Source organism: Oncorhynchus nerka, linkage group LG28, assembly GCF_034236695.1.
Source record: "Oncorhynchus nerka isolate Pitt River linkage group LG28, Oner_Uvic_2.0, whole genome shotgun sequence".
NCBI lineage: Eukaryota > Metazoa > Chordata > Actinopteri > Salmoniformes > Salmonidae > Oncorhynchus > Oncorhynchus nerka.
Window position 1 is genome coordinate 56,599,999 of NC_088423.1, and position 17,997 is coordinate 56,617,995.

Below are 17,997 nucleotides of genomic sequence, written 5' to 3' on the forward strand. Positions count from 1 at the left end.
TTAGTAATCACACAGGGTTGGAAAGATGCACAAAGGTTCCTCTCTTCCCTCTCTTACCCACCACCAACTCCTCTCTCTCTCATACTGGTTTGGCAAGAGTATTCTGAATGGGATTGGAGCCATTAATGTTCATAGTTGAGAGGGGACACTACCTTGTCCTTGGCCTACTTCAAGGGGTTGAGAGGTTAACGGTTTCTACCTTATCCTTGGCCTCGTTCAGAAGGTCTTCTAGCTCAGAGAAGCTGAAGCTGGCCACTGTGATGAAGTCCCCCACCACGGGGACAAACTTGTCCCCCCGGTCCGTCATCCTGCTCTGCTGGTACTGCAGCTCCTGAAGGGGGAGAGAGGGATGTTATCATTTCACTTTCTTTTTCACTCACTTTCTGTTGTTAGTCTTTGTAACATACGCTCTTGTATGCACAGAAAATGTCTTATTCTTTCTCTTAAGTGAGGGAGGTATTACCTAGGAATGTGTGTAGTAAGTAAAGACATCGAGACAGTCGCCAGATGCGCATCACAAGCACACACAGACAGACAGACAGGCGGACACACAAATGATTGACAACTCACAGTCTCTATAGCCTTCAGTCCACTCTTGATGTTGTGCACCTCTTTCTCTAACTCAGCCAGACTGGTTTAGAAAAGGAAGACGTTCAGATGTCAGTTATTATTTAATCCTATCCCACTATGGGTTAAGTATATTGGGGTAATAAGGCATAATCTAATCCTAGATCAACCTCTCCCTTGAGCTCCCATAGAGCAGCACCCTATTTCAAATAGCTTTTGAATGGTACCCCAGTAAAGTGGAGTAGGATAAAGTTGCGTCTAGACACTGATCTAAGGTCAGTTTTGTGTGCGGCCTAATGGTTAAGGTTAACTGATCCTAGATCTGTGTCAAACAGGCGGTGGGTACTTACTTGACTTTGGCTGCCTCAGGTATGCTGAGCAGGTCCTGCTGGATGTGGAGGATGTCAGGGTAGTTCTTCTCAAAGATCATGATTAGGTAGTGCAACATGGTGATGTTCCTGTTTCAACACACATTAGAATGGATAGTGAGAGAACACACATGTCATTGAAATCACTCTCTCTCACACACAGAAACACACACTTTCTCTCACCCTTACAAACGCCCTCTCACACTCACACATTTGATCTGCAAATCTCTGCCCACAACCCCTCGCCGTTCGTGTAACCGTTAGTTAACCCCTCGTGTGCCCGCTCTGACCTGTCTATGCTGGACTTGGTGTCTGCGATCTTGTTGAGGGATGACACCTTGAAGCCGTAGGCGTTGCCCCGCTGACCTTTGTTCATGAAGTTGCCGAAGGCCAGGACCACCTCCAGGGTCTGAGTCAACCTCTTACTGCGGACCACCTCCTTAGAGGCACTCAGTATGGCTGAGAGAGAGGGGGGTTGAGGGAGAGCTGTATGTGATAGCTATAACATATAAGACTACATTTAACAATGCTAGACATGAAGTCCATAGTATATGACGGTTCAACTCCAGCGAGCAAGAGAGAGAGAGAGAGAGGGTGGGGGGGAACAATTGCAATGCATCGTGATAGCTTTCACAAACTGCATTCAACACCGAAAGACATCCTTAGTAGCTAAGGTTTGAACCTCAAACTCCGCTGAGAGAGAACAATTGCAATCTTTTGTAATAGCTATAACATGGTGAAGATCTCAAATGCGTACTCCTTGCGTCCTCTCTTATCTTCTCCTTCTCAAAACCTATTGGATAAGAAAGCCAAAAGTCCCTCCCCTCTGATGACCTCCTCTAATGGGTTTTGAGAAGGAGACGAGGTGAGAGGACACAAGGAGTATGCAATTGAGATCTTCCCATAGACGACATCCATGACGTCTTAGCTGAGGGTTCAACCTCAAACTCCAGCGAGAGAGAGAGAGAGGGCAAATAACAACGTTTCATGATAGCTAATACATAGCTACAATCATTATGCAAGATGTCCACAGTAGCTAAAGGGTACATCCTCAGACGCAAAGGAAGGAGAGAGAGTGTTTCTTTGACTTAAAAGGAACAAAACCACAATACAGATCTACGGAGTACTAGTAGAACAAAAGCCATCCCCATCCTAATCTATCTCTCCCTGGAGTGAGAGTTGGCATCACAGAACATCTTCAGAGATCTCTTTCTTCACTTTAAAAGGTCAATCTGCAGCTCAAACAACATAGGCTGTTATCCCGCCACTGTTTTGGTAAATAGCTGAAAAAAAACTAAGACAGAACGCAATTAATACAGTAACATGAGTGGAGTTCAGGAGGGTGCAAATTTGTTCCAGGTAGATAATCTCTGCTATGGAGGATACATTTCTATCTGACAGAGGAGGATGTATATTCTACATGTCGTATTTATATCTGAATGTTTGGTAGCGTTGAACCCCATACACGACACAGGTCAGGTGGAGCTTGAAAATTGAAATGAGACAACATCATCCTCTGCCTATCTCTTCCCCCTGGGAACTGAAGTGCCTGGCTGGATGGATGTAAAAAATATATTTTTTTTTATCCATATTGTTATTATTATAGTCCGTTCTCCTGCGAGGAAGCTTGTAAAACACTGGCTTGAAGCTAAACTTTTTGGTTGGAATTTAAGGCTAGACACACAATATGTAGCTCCTATAAAGTCAGTTGATGGACTGAACGTCCTGGGTGGGCCTTGGAAAACAGTAAGACTACTTAAGGACTTCATAATACATTCATAAGAAGTACATAAGCAGTTCATAGATGCTTCATAGACGTCAACAATCTGACCCCTTGATGTTTCCTTTAGTCCTATCTACTTCCGACAATGACAATTGTGAAGGGAGCAAAATCAGGTTTAGTGAAAAGGTAGAGAAGAACCTTTTCACACTGTCAGAGCCACCTACTGTACTGCAAAGGGTGATAATTTATTTTAAAAAGCCATTGTCAAAATAGACCAATTCACCAAATACTACCAGACGCAGTATTAAGCAGACATTCTGTGAAATATAGACATTGTCAATAGTTACATGACTGAATCCTATTTGTACAGTATCTGCCTCATTCCATTCCAGAACCCACAAACTGTCCTCATCCTGCATGGGCGTCATGGAGAGGTTCTGAAATAAATCCCACTGAGCGTGTATAAGGGCTGCTTATTTCCTCCATCAAAAGTTGGCTCTGAGGTTATGATAGGATTACTTGTCTTATATCTTATTCAAACGTTATTAAAGTGTGCATGTCTTAATGTCATAAGCCTGAGTAGAAACCTCTAAAACAAGCACACACATACAAGGTCACATTCTCACACACGCACAGTCAAATCACAGGCAAATACACACACACATTCTCACTCAAAAATGCACGAGCACACATATGCACATGTGTGTACTGCATGCCTTTTGCTGGAAACCTTTACCCATGCAGCACTTAGAACGGAACAGCGGTGTTTATGAGAACGCCTCTCCCCTCTCAAAAATTGCCAGCTTTCCAAAACAGCCTCCCTGGTAACTTCACTCTATTTCAACTGGAGAAAAAAAACAGTCCACAAACGGTCCAAACACACAGATGGGCATGCACACATAAGTTCACGTGCACACACACACACACACACATACCGTACACACACATGCTCACAAACACAAAAAGCTCAGAGAAATGCTTTGCTAGATGTCTAATTAACAGACTTATTGACAATTCCTCTCCTCCTACTAGATCTTTCTCTTCATTGTGGTTTCACCACAGATAACTAGGGCTTTTTAATTTATAATAGTCTGTGGTGACTACTCTCCTCACATTTCCTCTGCTATTTCAGTTCATCTATAGGAGCCTTTTCAAGAACATTCAATTGAAAAAAAGTGAATCCAAATGAAGATATGCTCTTTGGCAGAGGCTTTTGTCTATAGCAACTTATCAGTGAGTGCATACATTTTCGTATGGGTGGCCCCAGAGGGAATCAAACCCATTACCCTAGGGCCATACACTTACTAACTGAGCCACACAGGACCACAAGGCCCGAGTGTCTTTGACTAGCTACTCAATTGTACCTTCGACCTTGGGCTTGGTTTCCGCCAGGCGCTCTGCAAACTTCTTCTTGAAGTACAGGGCCTGAAGTCTCTGCTGGTAGTGGTCAATTCTAGAGGTGGGATTAAAGAGGGGATGAAAGGGACAAGATAGAGAGAAAACACACAAAAAAAAGAGTTTGGAGTTAGAGTTAATGTTGTGGAAAATCATTTCAAAACGAGAAAAAAAAGCATGCTCCCTTCAAAAAATATCCTTGCAACATGTACCTGGAGCTAACGCTGCAGATAGCGATACTGGGTGATTTGAAAAGTCATAGTTAATCAATCAATAATATAATAATACTTTTAGCAAAAATGTTAATCTATAATTTACAATCTGTAGAAAATATGAGAATAGAAAGTTCATAACTTTTGTGAAGCATCACAGCACAGTTGAAAAATAGATGGCAAATAGAAATCCAATACAGATGGTGTTATGACATACAGATGGGAGGGGTTGAATGGAGCTGAAGGGTGGGACTAATAACAACACAATAACTAATGTCAAATATACTGTCTGTAAAACTTATTTACTGTAGGTTCAGAAATTTTGTGAAACAGCACAGTTAAAAATATATGGCAAATAGAATCTCATTGGAAAAGGGGTGTTAGCAAAATGGCGAAGCTCACCTGCTCATCTCGAAGAGGAAGCGGTCAGCACGGGCCATGCGCTCCAGCTCGTGTTTGTGCTCTTCCAGGAGGTCAATGTCACTCTTTTCAGGGACAAACTTCAGCAGCTACACAAGCACAAACCCAGGAGGAACTCAAATCAAAACCCACGTTTTCTTAGAACGCATCTAAGAAATGTCAATGTAGTTATTAGCAATACACGATTGATTACTTGAATTTGCATCCCTGCATTCATATCATCATTTCTGTAATTTTACTGGTTTAGAATAGTTCTGGTTCATCCCCAAATACATATGTTATTTTTTCTGTAGGCCGCAGCTTTTGTGTGTGAAAATGATAGATTGAGCTAATGGGAGTAATCCTTATAGACGGATGATGGTCAATTGAGACGATTGCCCATCAAAAAATGCACAATATGTCTGCCTTTGTGCTGTAACCACTTTTGTATAAAACAAGTTGACGTGAGTTTAACTTTTGACTGGCAAAATTGATTCATGTATATATGATTTTAGCCATGTTCATGCATCTGTGTGGTCATAGTTTAATCTACAGTTATGTACAGTACCAGTCAAAAGTTTGGACATAACTAATCATTCAATGGTTTTTCTTTATTTTTTAATATTTTCTACATTGTAGAATAATAGTGAAGACATCAGAACTATTAAATAACAAACAAGTCAACATATATATCATATTTTAGATTCTTCAAAGTAGCCACCCTTTGCCTTGATGACAGCTTTGCACACTCTTGGCATCCTCTCAACCAGTTTCATGAGAAATGGTTTTCCAACAGGCTTGAAGGAGTTCCCAGATATGCTGAGCACTTGTTGGCTGCTTTTCTTCACTCTGCAGTCCAACTCATCCAAAACCATCTCAATTGGGTTGATGTTGGGTGATAGTGGAGGCCAGGTCATCTGATGCAGCACTCCATCCCTCTCCTTCTTTGTCAAATAGCTCTTACACCGCCTGAAGGTGCGTTTTGGTTCATTGTCCTGTTGAAAAACAAATGATAGTCCCACTAAGCGCAAACCAGATGGGATGGCGTATCGCTGCAGAATGCTGTTGTAGCCATGCTGGTTAAGTGTGCCTTAAATTCTAAATAAATCAGTGACAGTGTCTCCGTGAACTCTGTGAACTCAGAACTCTGTGAAGCATTTATTTGGGATGCAATTTCGGAGGCTGATAACTCTAATGAACTTATCCTCTGCAGCAGAGGTAACTCTGGGTCTTCCTTTCCTGTTGCAGTCCTCATGACAGCCAGTTTCATCATAGAGCTTGATGGTTTTTGCAACTGCACTTGAAGAAACTTTCAAAGTTCTTTCCGGATTGACTGACAAGTTGTCTTAAAGTAATGATGGACTGTAATTTCTCTTTGCTTATTTGAGCTGTTCTTGCCATAATATGGACTTAGTATTTTACCAAATAGGGCTATCTTCTATATACCACCCCTACCTTGTCACAAGACAACTGATTGTCTCAAACGCATTAAGGAAAGAAATTCCACAAATGAACTTTTAACATGGCACACATGTAAAAAAAAAAAAAAAATATATTTTTTTATTTCACCTTTATTTAACCAGGTAGGCTAGTTGAGAACAAGTTCTCATTTGCAACTGCGACCTGGCCAAGATAAAGCATAGCAGTGTGAATAGACAACACAGAGTTACACATGGAGTAAACAATTAACAAGTCAATAACACAGTAGAAAAAAATGGGCAGTCTATATACAATTGAAATGCATTCCAGGTGACTACCTCATGAAGCTGGTTGAGAGAATGCCAACGGTGTGCAAAGCTGTCATCAAGGCAAAGGGTGGCTACTTTGAAGAATCTCAAATATATTTCGATTTGTTTAACACTTTTTTTTTTATTAAATAGTAAAAATAAAGAAAAACCCTGGAATGAGTAGGTGTCTCCAAACTTTTGAATGGTACTGTATACAGGTAAATATCTTAAGTCTGATATTTTGAGTTATACTTAAGTAGATGCCAAAACGATTCTCCACCCTTCTTCCAAAGTGTGCACTTGCACACGTCCAGTAAAGGATTTAAAAGCATAGGATGGGTGTGAGCATTGGTTGGAAGGAGTTTCCACCAGTGTTAAATCTATGACAGGGAGTGTGCATGTGCACACTTCAGATAAGAGGGGAGAATCAGGATGTAGCCAGAAAGTGGCTTAATTCTCACGTGGTCTACTTTATTGTTGTGCCCGAAGCAAAGCATTAACCTGATTTTCTTTGTCGATGTGTATGCACGCCGCAAGACACACTTTGCATAAAAGTCTGCCCGGCAAAAGGAATTATTTATCTCTTTCCTCTGTGACTATGGGTTCTTTCTTTAAACAGCCACAAGCTAACAGCCACCAAATATTGAGTTGATTTGACATTTAAAGAAACTTGTTGATGATAGGGGGCAGTATTTTCACTTTGGATGAATTGCGTGCCCATAGTGAACTGCATCAAACTCTGTCCTAGATTGCTAATATATGCATATTATTATTACTATTGGATAGAAAACACTGAAGTTTCTAAAACTGTTTGAAGTATGTCTGTGAGTATAACAGAACTCATAGGGCAGGCAATCTTCCAAACAAGAAGTGAAATTCTTTCCCAACCAGATATGGATCTGGAAGCACTTCCTACGCCTTCCACTAGATGTCCTCATGCAGTAGAAAGTGTAATGGAGCATTTGCTGTGAACTTTGAGCTGCTGGGAGGGAAAATAGTCAGTGTCCCGACAGAATGCCATTTTCCTTTGGCGCATTTCTCTGTGAGTGCTACCGCTGTTCCATTTGGCTCCAGATGAAAACGTATGATCCGGTTGGAACGTTATTGGATATATATGATAATAACATCCTGAAGATTGATTCTCTACTTAGTTTGACCAGTTTATTCGACCTGGAATATATCTTTTGGAATTTTTCGTGCAAGTTATCTTGGACCGGCAGTCAGTTTTTGGGCACGTGAGCTGAAAGTGCTAGCAAATGCAGCTACTTGGACACTAGTATTGAACATTATGGAACAAAACAACGATTTATTGTGGAACTAGGACTCCTTGCACTACATTCTGATGAAAGATCATCAAAGGTAAGGGAATATTTATGTTGTAAGTTCGTATTTCTGTTGACTCCAACATGGCGGTTACGTCTGAGCTCCGTCTCAGATTATTGCAATGAATAGGCTTTTTCCGTAACGTTTAAAAAAAATCTGACACAGCGGTTGCAATGCCATGGGGGCGCTATTTCATTATTGGATAAAAAACGTTCCCGTTTTAAGCGCAATATTTTGTCACGAAAAGATGCTCGACTATGCATATAATTGGCAGCTTTGGAAAGAAAACACTCTGACGTTTCCAAAACTGCAAAGATATTATCTGTGAGTGCCACAGAACTCATGCTACAGGCGAAACCAAGATGAAACCTCAAACAGGAAATGAGCAGAATTTTTGAGGCTCTCTTTTTCCATCGTCTCCTTATATGGCTGTGAATGTGCCATGAAGGAGCCTATGCTCTCTGCCGTTCGTCCAAGGTGTCTGCAGCATTGTGACGTATTTGTAGGCATATCATTGGAAGATTGGCCATAAGAGACTACATTTGCCAGGGGTCCGCCCGGTGTCCTTTGTCTAAATTGGTGCGTAATTTTCAGCTGCAAGCATTTTCCCATGGGATACAGAGGGGAAAGCACACTTCCACGAACGATATAGCTTTGAAGAGATATGTAGAAAAACACCTTGAGGATTGATTCTAAACAACCTTTGCCATGTTTCAGTCGATATTATGCAGTTATTTTGGAAAAAGTTCGGCGTTTTTATAACTGAATTTTCGGGGTTTTTTGGTAGCCAAACATGACGCAGAAAACGGACCGATTTCTCCTGCACATATAATCTTTCAGGAAGAACTGAACATTTGCTATCTAACTGAGTCTCCTCATTGAAAACATCCGAAGTTCTTCAAAGGTAAATTATTTATTTGAATGTTTTTCTGGTTTTTGTGAAAATGTTGCCTGCTGATGCTAACGCTAAATGCTAATGCTAAATGCTAACGCTAAATGCTAACGCTAAATGCTAGTTTTGAGAAGCATATTTTTGAAAATCTGAGATGACAGTGTTGTTAACAAAAGGCTAAGCTTGAGAGCTAGCATATGGATTTAATTTAATTTGCGATTTTCATGAATAGTTAACGTTGCGTTATGGTAATGGGCTTGAGGCTGTAGTCAAAGTTTATGATGAGTATTTCTGTTATCTGGCGTAGCTTTCTATAATTCCTCCGGATATTTTGGAGGAATTTCTGAACATTGCATCAATGTAAACCGAGATTTGTGGATATAAAAATGCATATTATCGAACAAAACATAAATGTACTGTGTAACATGTCATATGACTGTCATCTGATGAAGATTTTCAAAAGGTTAGTGATTCATTTTATCTCTAATCCTGCTTTTGTGATTTTATCTTTGGCTGGAAAAAAATGGCTGCGTTTTTCTTTGATTTGGTGGTGGTCTAACATAAATATATGTTGTGTTTTCGCTATAAAACATTTTAAAATTCGGACATGATGGGTAGATGAACAAGATGTTTATCTTTCCTTTGAGGTATTGGACATGTTAATGTGTGAAAGTTAAATATTTCTAAAGAATATTTTTGAATTCCCTGCGCCACCTTTTCAGCTGAACGGGGGGGTGGAGTTTCTCCTGGTCACTGGTCTACATGAGTGAGGAACCATTTAACATTAAATTGTAAAATGATGAACTACCCTTTTAATAATCATAATAATAATTTATTAAACTTATTTTCATAACAGAAATTTCATTGTGCTTCATAACCAAAAACGAAAAACAAACAAGCAATATATCATGACAGGTCAGGTCAACCAATAGGGGCCAAGTCTTTGAATGCTGCATCTTCTGGAGAGGGTCAGTAAATTATTGTGATGGAGTCTGCTGGCCCATACCTTTTTTTTGTGGGGGGGGGGTCGTTTTTTGGATAAATAAAATACTTAAATCACCAGGAATTCATCTCTAAATGAATTTAATTTAGGAAATCCATTCCCAAGTATTCACACAAATAACAAAAGAGATGTGTAATCAAGACATGAAAGGATTGTTTTTAATTTATTTTTATTGAGGATAAATTACCTGCTCCAGCATGTCCTTGGCTAGCTCTTCCCGCTCGTCCATCTCTAGAATGGCCCTCTTGATCTCCTCGTTGCTCATTTTTAACCTGCGAGGACAGACCAACAGAGAGATTTAGTTAGCAATGATGAGAGAGATTTAGTTAGCAATGATGATACAAACTGCAAACTGCTGGGAGGCAGGAGGGATACTGTATCTACACTATATGTGACTTAACTGCCTCAGCTCGCTTATGTCTTCTGTTTACTGTGTTTAATTAATATTTTTAAATGTAATTTGTACCCACAGTTTAGCTTGTACAATGCCTTGTTGAAGAACAGTAAAACAAACTCTCTCTCTTCACAAGGCAACAGTAAACATGTCATCCCCCATGAATGATGCAGCTCCCAACTTGGGCCAATGTGTGTACTTTTGTAAATGCCGGATCTCTATTTCAAAATGCATTAATGGAAAGGTGGATACCTAGTGAGTTGTGCAACTGAAATACTTTAACTGAAATGTGTCTTCCACATTTATCCCATCCCCTCAATCAGAGAGGTGCGGGGGGCTGCCTTAATCGACATCCACGTCTTCGGCTCCCAGTGTGTTAACTGCCTTGCAGAATGACAGATTTTTACCTTGTCAGTTCTGGGATTCGATCCAGCAACCTTTCAGTTACTGGCCCAACACTCTAACCACTAGCCTACCTGCATTATTCACCTAAGGTTTGCCAAAATCCGGCCAGTGGTGTCTGAGATATCACGTGTGACGTACGTACTAAAGTACATCCAGACAGAGACAGATCCATAGTCCCCCTCCCAATTTCATGGGTGGGGGACAATTAGCAATGTAGAAGCTAACCAACCATTTGCAAACAAACACACAGTGGTGCCATGTTTCCAATCAATGTGGGTTCATATTGAAAAGTCAATATAGCTTATCCCCACCAGGCAATGTGTTACACAATGCAAACTGTTGGGTTCTGAGAGTATGAACATATACTTATTCATGTCACTGATGGAGTGCTGAGGTTTAGAGGGTCTACACCATAACTTACGGGTTATAGGAGGAAGGTATATCATGTGTGCAGATAAGCTTGGAATGTGCTGAGTGCAGGGATGTGATTACATGTGGCAGGCATTGATAAGGGGAGACGGGTGGAGATCTTAGAAACTAACAATGTCACTGAGGGAGAGAGGGTAATGTATACTGTTTACATTATGTCAGGATATGTTATTGTTAGCCATCAGGGATACTCTGGGAGGAGAAGAGACACTGGAATCAATAACCATGACAGCCTTGAGCTGGGGAGGAGTGAGCACTTTGGGGAAGAGGTCAGGTTAGATGAAGTGAGGAAGAACATATATCACTAAGGTTCTGTCTAGCAACAGGGATGCATTGGCTGTTCAGTTGTGGAGGAGAAGACTCAGCCTAGGAGAAAGGGTTAAATATCAGTGCTTGTGTGAAATGTTTTTTTTTTGTCTGAATTACAGCTGTATCTACCCTTTGGGAAGAATTAAACTTGGTTAAGCTTCTTAAGTGTCCGTGAGTTATTTCCTCAAAAATTAGAACCTAACAAAACAAAGCACTACACATTAAATAGCCTGTCAAAATGAGTTCGCCATCCACAGTAAATTGGTTGTGCTCAAATACTAGCATATCAACCTATCCGTTCAACTAGGTTATAACATAACCAAACGATTGACTAATGAAAAACCAACAGTACAAGCAACACAATCACTCCAATGTACTGTAGTACCGTAGGGTAACTTCCATACATTGTACTGCTGTACCAGACCATACTCGACCTCGGGAGTATGGCCAACAGCAGCAGAGTTGATCAATGCCCACTGCATTGGGTTTGGATCGATGACACTCTCTGGCAGTACACAGTACACAACAAAGCCCTACTGACTACAGACTGACCTCATTTGGAAATGGTTGGGCCTGTGTATGTACCCACTAGTTTTTAGGCAATGGCATTGCCGGCATCCTAAATGGGACCCTTAGGCCTATAGAGCTCTGGTCAAAAGTAATGCACAACATAGGGAATAGGGTGCCATTTGGGACGTAGGCAATGACAGTGACCTGAGCTCCAGGGCATGTGGGGGCTCTAAAATCCTGTCTATTGATCTGTGAAGTGGGACAAGACTCTCAATCATCTCTCTTAGGGCACTAAAGCATACACATGGCCATATTGTGAATTGGGGGAGAAGTTAGCTCCTTTGAAGTGACAAAAATTGATCCCAGTCAAGATGTTATGTGACTGGACATCCCCCGAGGAGAAGTTATACTGTTTGTCTAGTTTTAGACATTTATCATTTCAGTCATGCTTATAACTGTGATTCCCCAATTACTTCGACAAATCAGCAAAAAGGAATGTCATGTTTTTCAAATCAAACATCCTTGGCTCCAGTTTAAAAATCCCTGCTCTTCTAAATGACTACTATGCCATATAATTGCATTTCCTGAACAGATCTCCTCTTCCTTGAGGAGTCCATTAAAAATACACTGACCAGGTAAAAGCTACAGTTATTGATGTCATCTGTTAAATCAGTGTAGATGAAGGAGAAGATGAAGATAGGCTAAAGAAGGATTTTTAATCTTTGAGACAATTGAGACATGATTGTGTGCCATTCAGAGGGTGAATGGGCAAGACAAAATATTTAAACAAGTGAAAGTGTTATGGTAATAGGTGCCAGGCACACCAGTTTGAGTGTGTCAAGAACTGCAATGCTGCTGGGTTTTTCACATTCAACAGTTTCCTGTGTGTATCAAGAATGGTCACCACCCAAAGGACATCCAGCCAATTTGTCACAACTGTGGGAAGCATCTAAGTCAACATGGACCAGCATCTCTGTGGAACGCTTGACCATCGGAGGTCCCGTCCCCCCACCTCCTTGCTACCACGGCACCACAGAGGAGTCAATTGAGTTACCGTGTACTTACTTTGCAGTATAGTTCAGGGTACCTTGCATACTTTCTAACATAATATATTGCAAAGATAGATGCCAAAAAGGCAAATATAATGCCATCTTTATGGTTACAAGGGTTGAGAATTATAATGCGATTAACCTGGATCCTATATCGGTTTGTGTTATATAGCTAACTCCTGTAAAGACCATAGTAGTTGGCTACACAGCACAAATAGATCTGAGACTGGACTATAATGTGATGTGCGTAACAAAACAACACTGAGTCCTATATGTGGTGGCTGTTGTGAAGTGGTTACGCTCTAGGCACATACATATATTGTTCCCTACCAGGCTGAGTTTCAATCCCAGAGTCCACCCTTCCAACTAATCCTCCCACCTCTTTGTACTCCCCTCTAATTCTGCATGTGTCTAAATGCACTGAGTCCTGATGTCCCAGGGCTACATCAAAAGACTTAGCATCGACACAGGAGGGGATTGTGCATACTTAGAGAGCAGGATGACGCAGTTCTGAGCGCGCCGACCGTCGATTACCGACAGCTCCTTCACCTTGCGAGTGCTCAGGTACAGGTCATCCATCGAGCCGGTTTCCTTCTTCACAGAGAGAGAAGGGAGGGAGGAGAGAAGAAACGAGATCAGTGTCTGACAGTATACAGCATTGACACCTCAAGTGAGAATGGAATTGGGTGCCGCTATTCCTTTATAGTCCACTACTGTTGACCAAGGCAGGCCCTGGTAGTAGTGGACTATAAGGAATACGGGTGCCACTTCAGACGCACCCATGTTCAGTTTAAGGCCAATTAGCAAATGATTGGATGGAAGACGTGTGATGCCACTTCTTTTCATGTAAAATGTGACTAATGGACACTTTAGTGCAGGAGAAGGGTATTTAAAGCCCCTACATTGAAGTCTACCCACAATACTACCATACTGTACCCTCCCTGTGGTTGAATGCTAAGGTTGTGCCAATGTTGGTCACAATCGCCCTTCCCAGAACCACTGGCCAAGGCACCTGGCCAGGAAAGATTTTCAACTGTCACCAAGTGTTTATGTCAGTTTTCATTAGGGCATTATGGAGGTCTCATAAACATCTTGATTAAATGAAGCGTTGCAGTCAGGCATATGAGAAGAGCTCAGAAAAGCCATGAAAAAAAAGAGCTTCAAAAGTCCATGTCGCTGCGAGCAGAAAATCTAAAATAGGTCTTGGGAGGAACGCTTTTTGGTGAGTCACCATCAAGAACACAGTGCAGGCTAATCCAATAAACATTTCCGAAAGGGCAGGAAACGGTGCTACGAACTGGGCTCGAGGCAGCTTGTCAGATATTTTGGTAAGCTTCACACAAATGTAGTATTAAAAAAATCCACAAGGGGAACGAATAGCTGTTTAAAAAATGTCTGGGGTTGAAATGTTCAAAAGTATTTTATTTATGGTCTAAGCAGGCTTCCTGCACTTCCGAAATGTCCCTTTGGGGTTACGGGAAGGATGACGCATTTGAAACAGCTACTGGCTTCCAAAGAAAGATGCTTTTCTTCCATGCCCGCATTGACCAATAGTTCTACAGCAAAGCCTGACTGGCAGGATGGCACAGGGTCAAGGGACCACTCCCATTTGCTGTACTGCAGCCGCCCAGCCCTGCTATCTCTCTCTCCAGATGTATACACCTTTATAATTGTTACAATGAAACTGGGGTGATCAAAAGGTAGTGGGGGAACCTTGTTATGTGTTCTTGGCCACTTCTTGGCTTTAGCTAAGTGGACTTAACTGCGCTCTGCTTCATACTTTTCTTACTTTGTTCATTGTAGTTTAGTGATGATAATTATGATAATGATGATTGATAGTGAAATTACACTTTGGCTTCATGAACCCAACTAGAGGCATTAAAGGCTTCATGAACCTAACTAAGGAACTGAGAAGTGCTGTTAACAACTGACTGATGATTTACCACTGATTGCTTTCCCACAAGTACTGTACATGTCAGGGATGGGGTCAATACCATATGAATACCATCAATTCAGGAAGTAAGCTCACATTCCAATTGGCTTACTTCCTGAATGACTGAATTGAAATTGAACTGATCCCAACCCTGCTACCTCATTTGACCATGACACTTTCAAATTCACTGTCAGTCATGAGCGGACTGACATTTTTACATATGTTATCTAACGGACAGTTTTAAGATATCTAAGATATCATTAAAAGCACAATCTACAACCCATCACTGTTAAAACAGATCTATCTCTGCTGTTATCTTATTTGTTTACTAATTTAACCCTTTTTATCCAGGTAAGTACATTTAGAACACATTTGTAATGCTTATTAACCTCTAATCAAGCAAGCCAATTAACTAAACTTGAAATTTACTATAAATGGTTCATTTTCCAATATGTATTACATTTTTTATTTAAACCTTTAATTCACCAGAAAGTCCCCATTGAGGCCAAAAGACCAATAACGCCACTAGCTACTTCAAACACTACATGATTATCCATGTGGCAGCCCATGTGTGCTCGGAGAAGGGAGAGAGGAAGGGAGGGAGGGAAGGAGAGACAGAGATAACAGTGTGGGAGCACGAGAGACCCGAGACTCACCTGCTTGAAGGATTGGTTAGTGAGCAGCTCCTGCCCAGGTAGTCGGAGAGTGCAGAGAGAGCGAGAGAGACCAAAATCGAAACACATGCAAAGGTTAGCACTTCAAGCCAGCAAAGAAAGGCAAAACCACAGTAGCTAGCAACTAGAGACTACACCACTACATACTAGAATGCAAAAGTGCAGATGTCTCTGGGGGGCTTGGTTCATCGAAAGTCTTCAAGGGGTTGTTTCATCACTACTGGTGGCGATGAGCTTGTAAAAGGTTTTGGGAAGCAACCCATCAAAGAATGATATTAGTGGATAAAATGACCAATTAAAAGCCTATAAAGGAAGACTAGTCATATATAACCGTTGGAATTACCATCAAACGGAATACAGCAATTGTCAATGTAGGACGACACCATTGGTTACTTGTATAAATAAATATAATTCATGAATCACTTTCACTACAGTCTTCAAATGAGCCATTAATCATAGCCGACCCTTTATAAGAACAACAAGGGCGAAGGAATTGGCAGTCGAAAGACCTTTTGATTAAACCAATAGAACATGTTTTTTTAAATGTTACACAAACTATGGTAACACCTCCATACCTCCATTTTATGACCCTCTTACTAAGTCTGTGGGTAAAACATTGTTTAAACTATTGATATTAGGCTTACCAGCAAATTATTGCTTAATCTATCTTGCATACAAACCCAATTGGGAGATTTGAAGATAATTAGGACCTGCCATTGATATCACTGGATTAGTTAGCCTTAATTAGCTTAAGTACACCGGTACAGACTTAAAATGTGTGTGTGTGCATGATTAAATCATTGCTAAGTACATTAGCTTCAAAAACATGTATAGGCATAGTTAGTCATAATAGCTAACTAGCAGCTAAGGTTTTTAAGTTAAATGCAGTTGAATGCTTTTAGTTGTACAACTGACTAGGTATCCTCCTTTTCCGTTCCCTTGTACGCAAATACTGTAGTGTCCCCTAATCACCCTATTTCAAGGTCCTGCCAGAAATATAAGTCTTTGGCTAAGTCTGGGGTGTGGTAACTCAGTGACGATATTGACTGGTTCCTTTGTTTTAGCCTACTCCATGGTTGCGTCCCAAATAGCACCCTATTCCTTACATAGTGCCTTACTTTTGACTAGGGCTATTACGATGATCATATTACTGCCACACCGGCAGTCACAAGTCATGACTGCAGTCAAATTCCACATCATAGTTGAGTCATAGTAACTAGGCTTCTCCAAAAGTGCGCTCTGTTGCTATTGATGGTAATTAGTGGCCTACCAAACTTGCTAACGGCCAGTCGCTAATGGCCTGATATTCAGCGCTCGATTGTCCCTCTGATCATTGACATCAATTTAAATGCCATCGAAAATCAAATCAAACACTTCATGAGAGCCCTGCTATTCAGGGTGACATAGGATCACCTGCTACGCAGCGAGATCCAGCTCATCATGGCTGCTTGATGCATAGAATTAAAAATGTGTTCCTATAAGCCTATGTTGCCGCAACATTTCTATAGTCTATGCTATGCAATTGCGTGAGAAAACTGAGTTGATGGCCTCTATTAATTTTTTTTAAAGTTTCCTAATATTAAGCACATTGCTTCGCTTTACCCAATCAGATTGAGCAACAAAACATTTTTTAAATGTTTTTTCCTGCACCTATAGAATGTATCTAAATACAAACGGCACCGGCACCCAAAATGAGTCAAGCACTGGCCTAAAGATGCATACACCATCAGATAACACATTTTATTTGGCAGATGCCTTTCAGGACACTCAAGGATATCTTCAGGACCATACCTCAGGACTACCTGGCCTGATGACTCCTTGCTGTCCACCTGGTCGTTCTGTCTGTGGCTATGGAACCCTGACCTGTTCACTGGACGTGCTACCTTGTCTCAGACCTGCTGTTTTGGACTCTCTCTCTACCGCACCTGCTGTCTCTAACTCTGAATGATCGGCTATGAAAAGCCAACTGACATTTACTCCTGAGGGGCTGACCTGTTGCACCCTCCACAACCACTGTGATTATTATTATCTGACCCTGCTGGTCATCTATGAACGTTTGAACATCTTGGCCATGTTCTGTTATAATCTCCACTTGGCGCAGCCAGAAGAGGACTGGCCACCCCTCAGTGCCTGGTTCCTCTCTAGGTTTCTTCCTAGGATATGGCCTTTCTAGGGAGTTTTTCCTAGCCACTGTGCTTCTGCATTGCTTGCTGTTTGTGGTTTTAGGCTGGTTTTCTATACAGCACTTTGTGACTTCGGCTGATGCAAAAAGGGCTTATTAAATATATTTTTTTAAACGATCATCTTATCAATTTCAAAATAATGGGCGGGTTCTGGCACGTGTCACTTCGCACTGATAACATGTGCAGTAAATAGTAGCTATCGCAGTGTAGGCTAAGATACACTGTGTAGGCTACTTACCATTAGCTAGCTAGCTAAGACACACGAGGCAACTTGGCTAGCAAAAACAAGACATGACCATCAATCCAGTGAAATTAAAAAATGAGTTATTTTAATTTATGCACCGATGTGCCTTGTAAGTAATTGGCTACAACAACTGACCTAATGCCAGTGTTATCCAATAGCCTAGCTACAACAACTGACCTATTTCCAGTGTTATCACATAGCCTAGCTTGAGACTCAAGTTTTGAAATATAAGGGACTTATAATAAGGGGTAGGCCTAC

The 17,997-nt window shown here is 41.1% G+C and overlaps 1 protein-coding gene across 1 annotated transcript in view; it reads right to left on the reverse strand.

Moving 5' to 3' along the window:
- Positions 1 to 17,997, reverse strand: part of daam2 (dishevelled associated activator of morphogenesis 2) — a 222,304-nt gene that overhangs the window by 13,117 nt on the left and 191,190 nt on the right. The window contains 9 exon segments of the mRNA XM_029641047.2: positions 200 to 331; positions 571 to 631; positions 918 to 1,025; positions 1,226 to 1,394; positions 4,023 to 4,111; positions 4,668 to 4,774; positions 9,797 to 9,881; positions 13,193 to 13,299; positions 15,295 to 15,324. Of these exon segments, the coding sequence (XP_029496907.2) occupies positions 200 to 331; positions 571 to 631; positions 918 to 1,025; positions 1,226 to 1,394; positions 4,023 to 4,111; positions 4,668 to 4,774; positions 9,797 to 9,881; positions 13,193 to 13,299; positions 15,295 to 15,324 (888 nt within the window).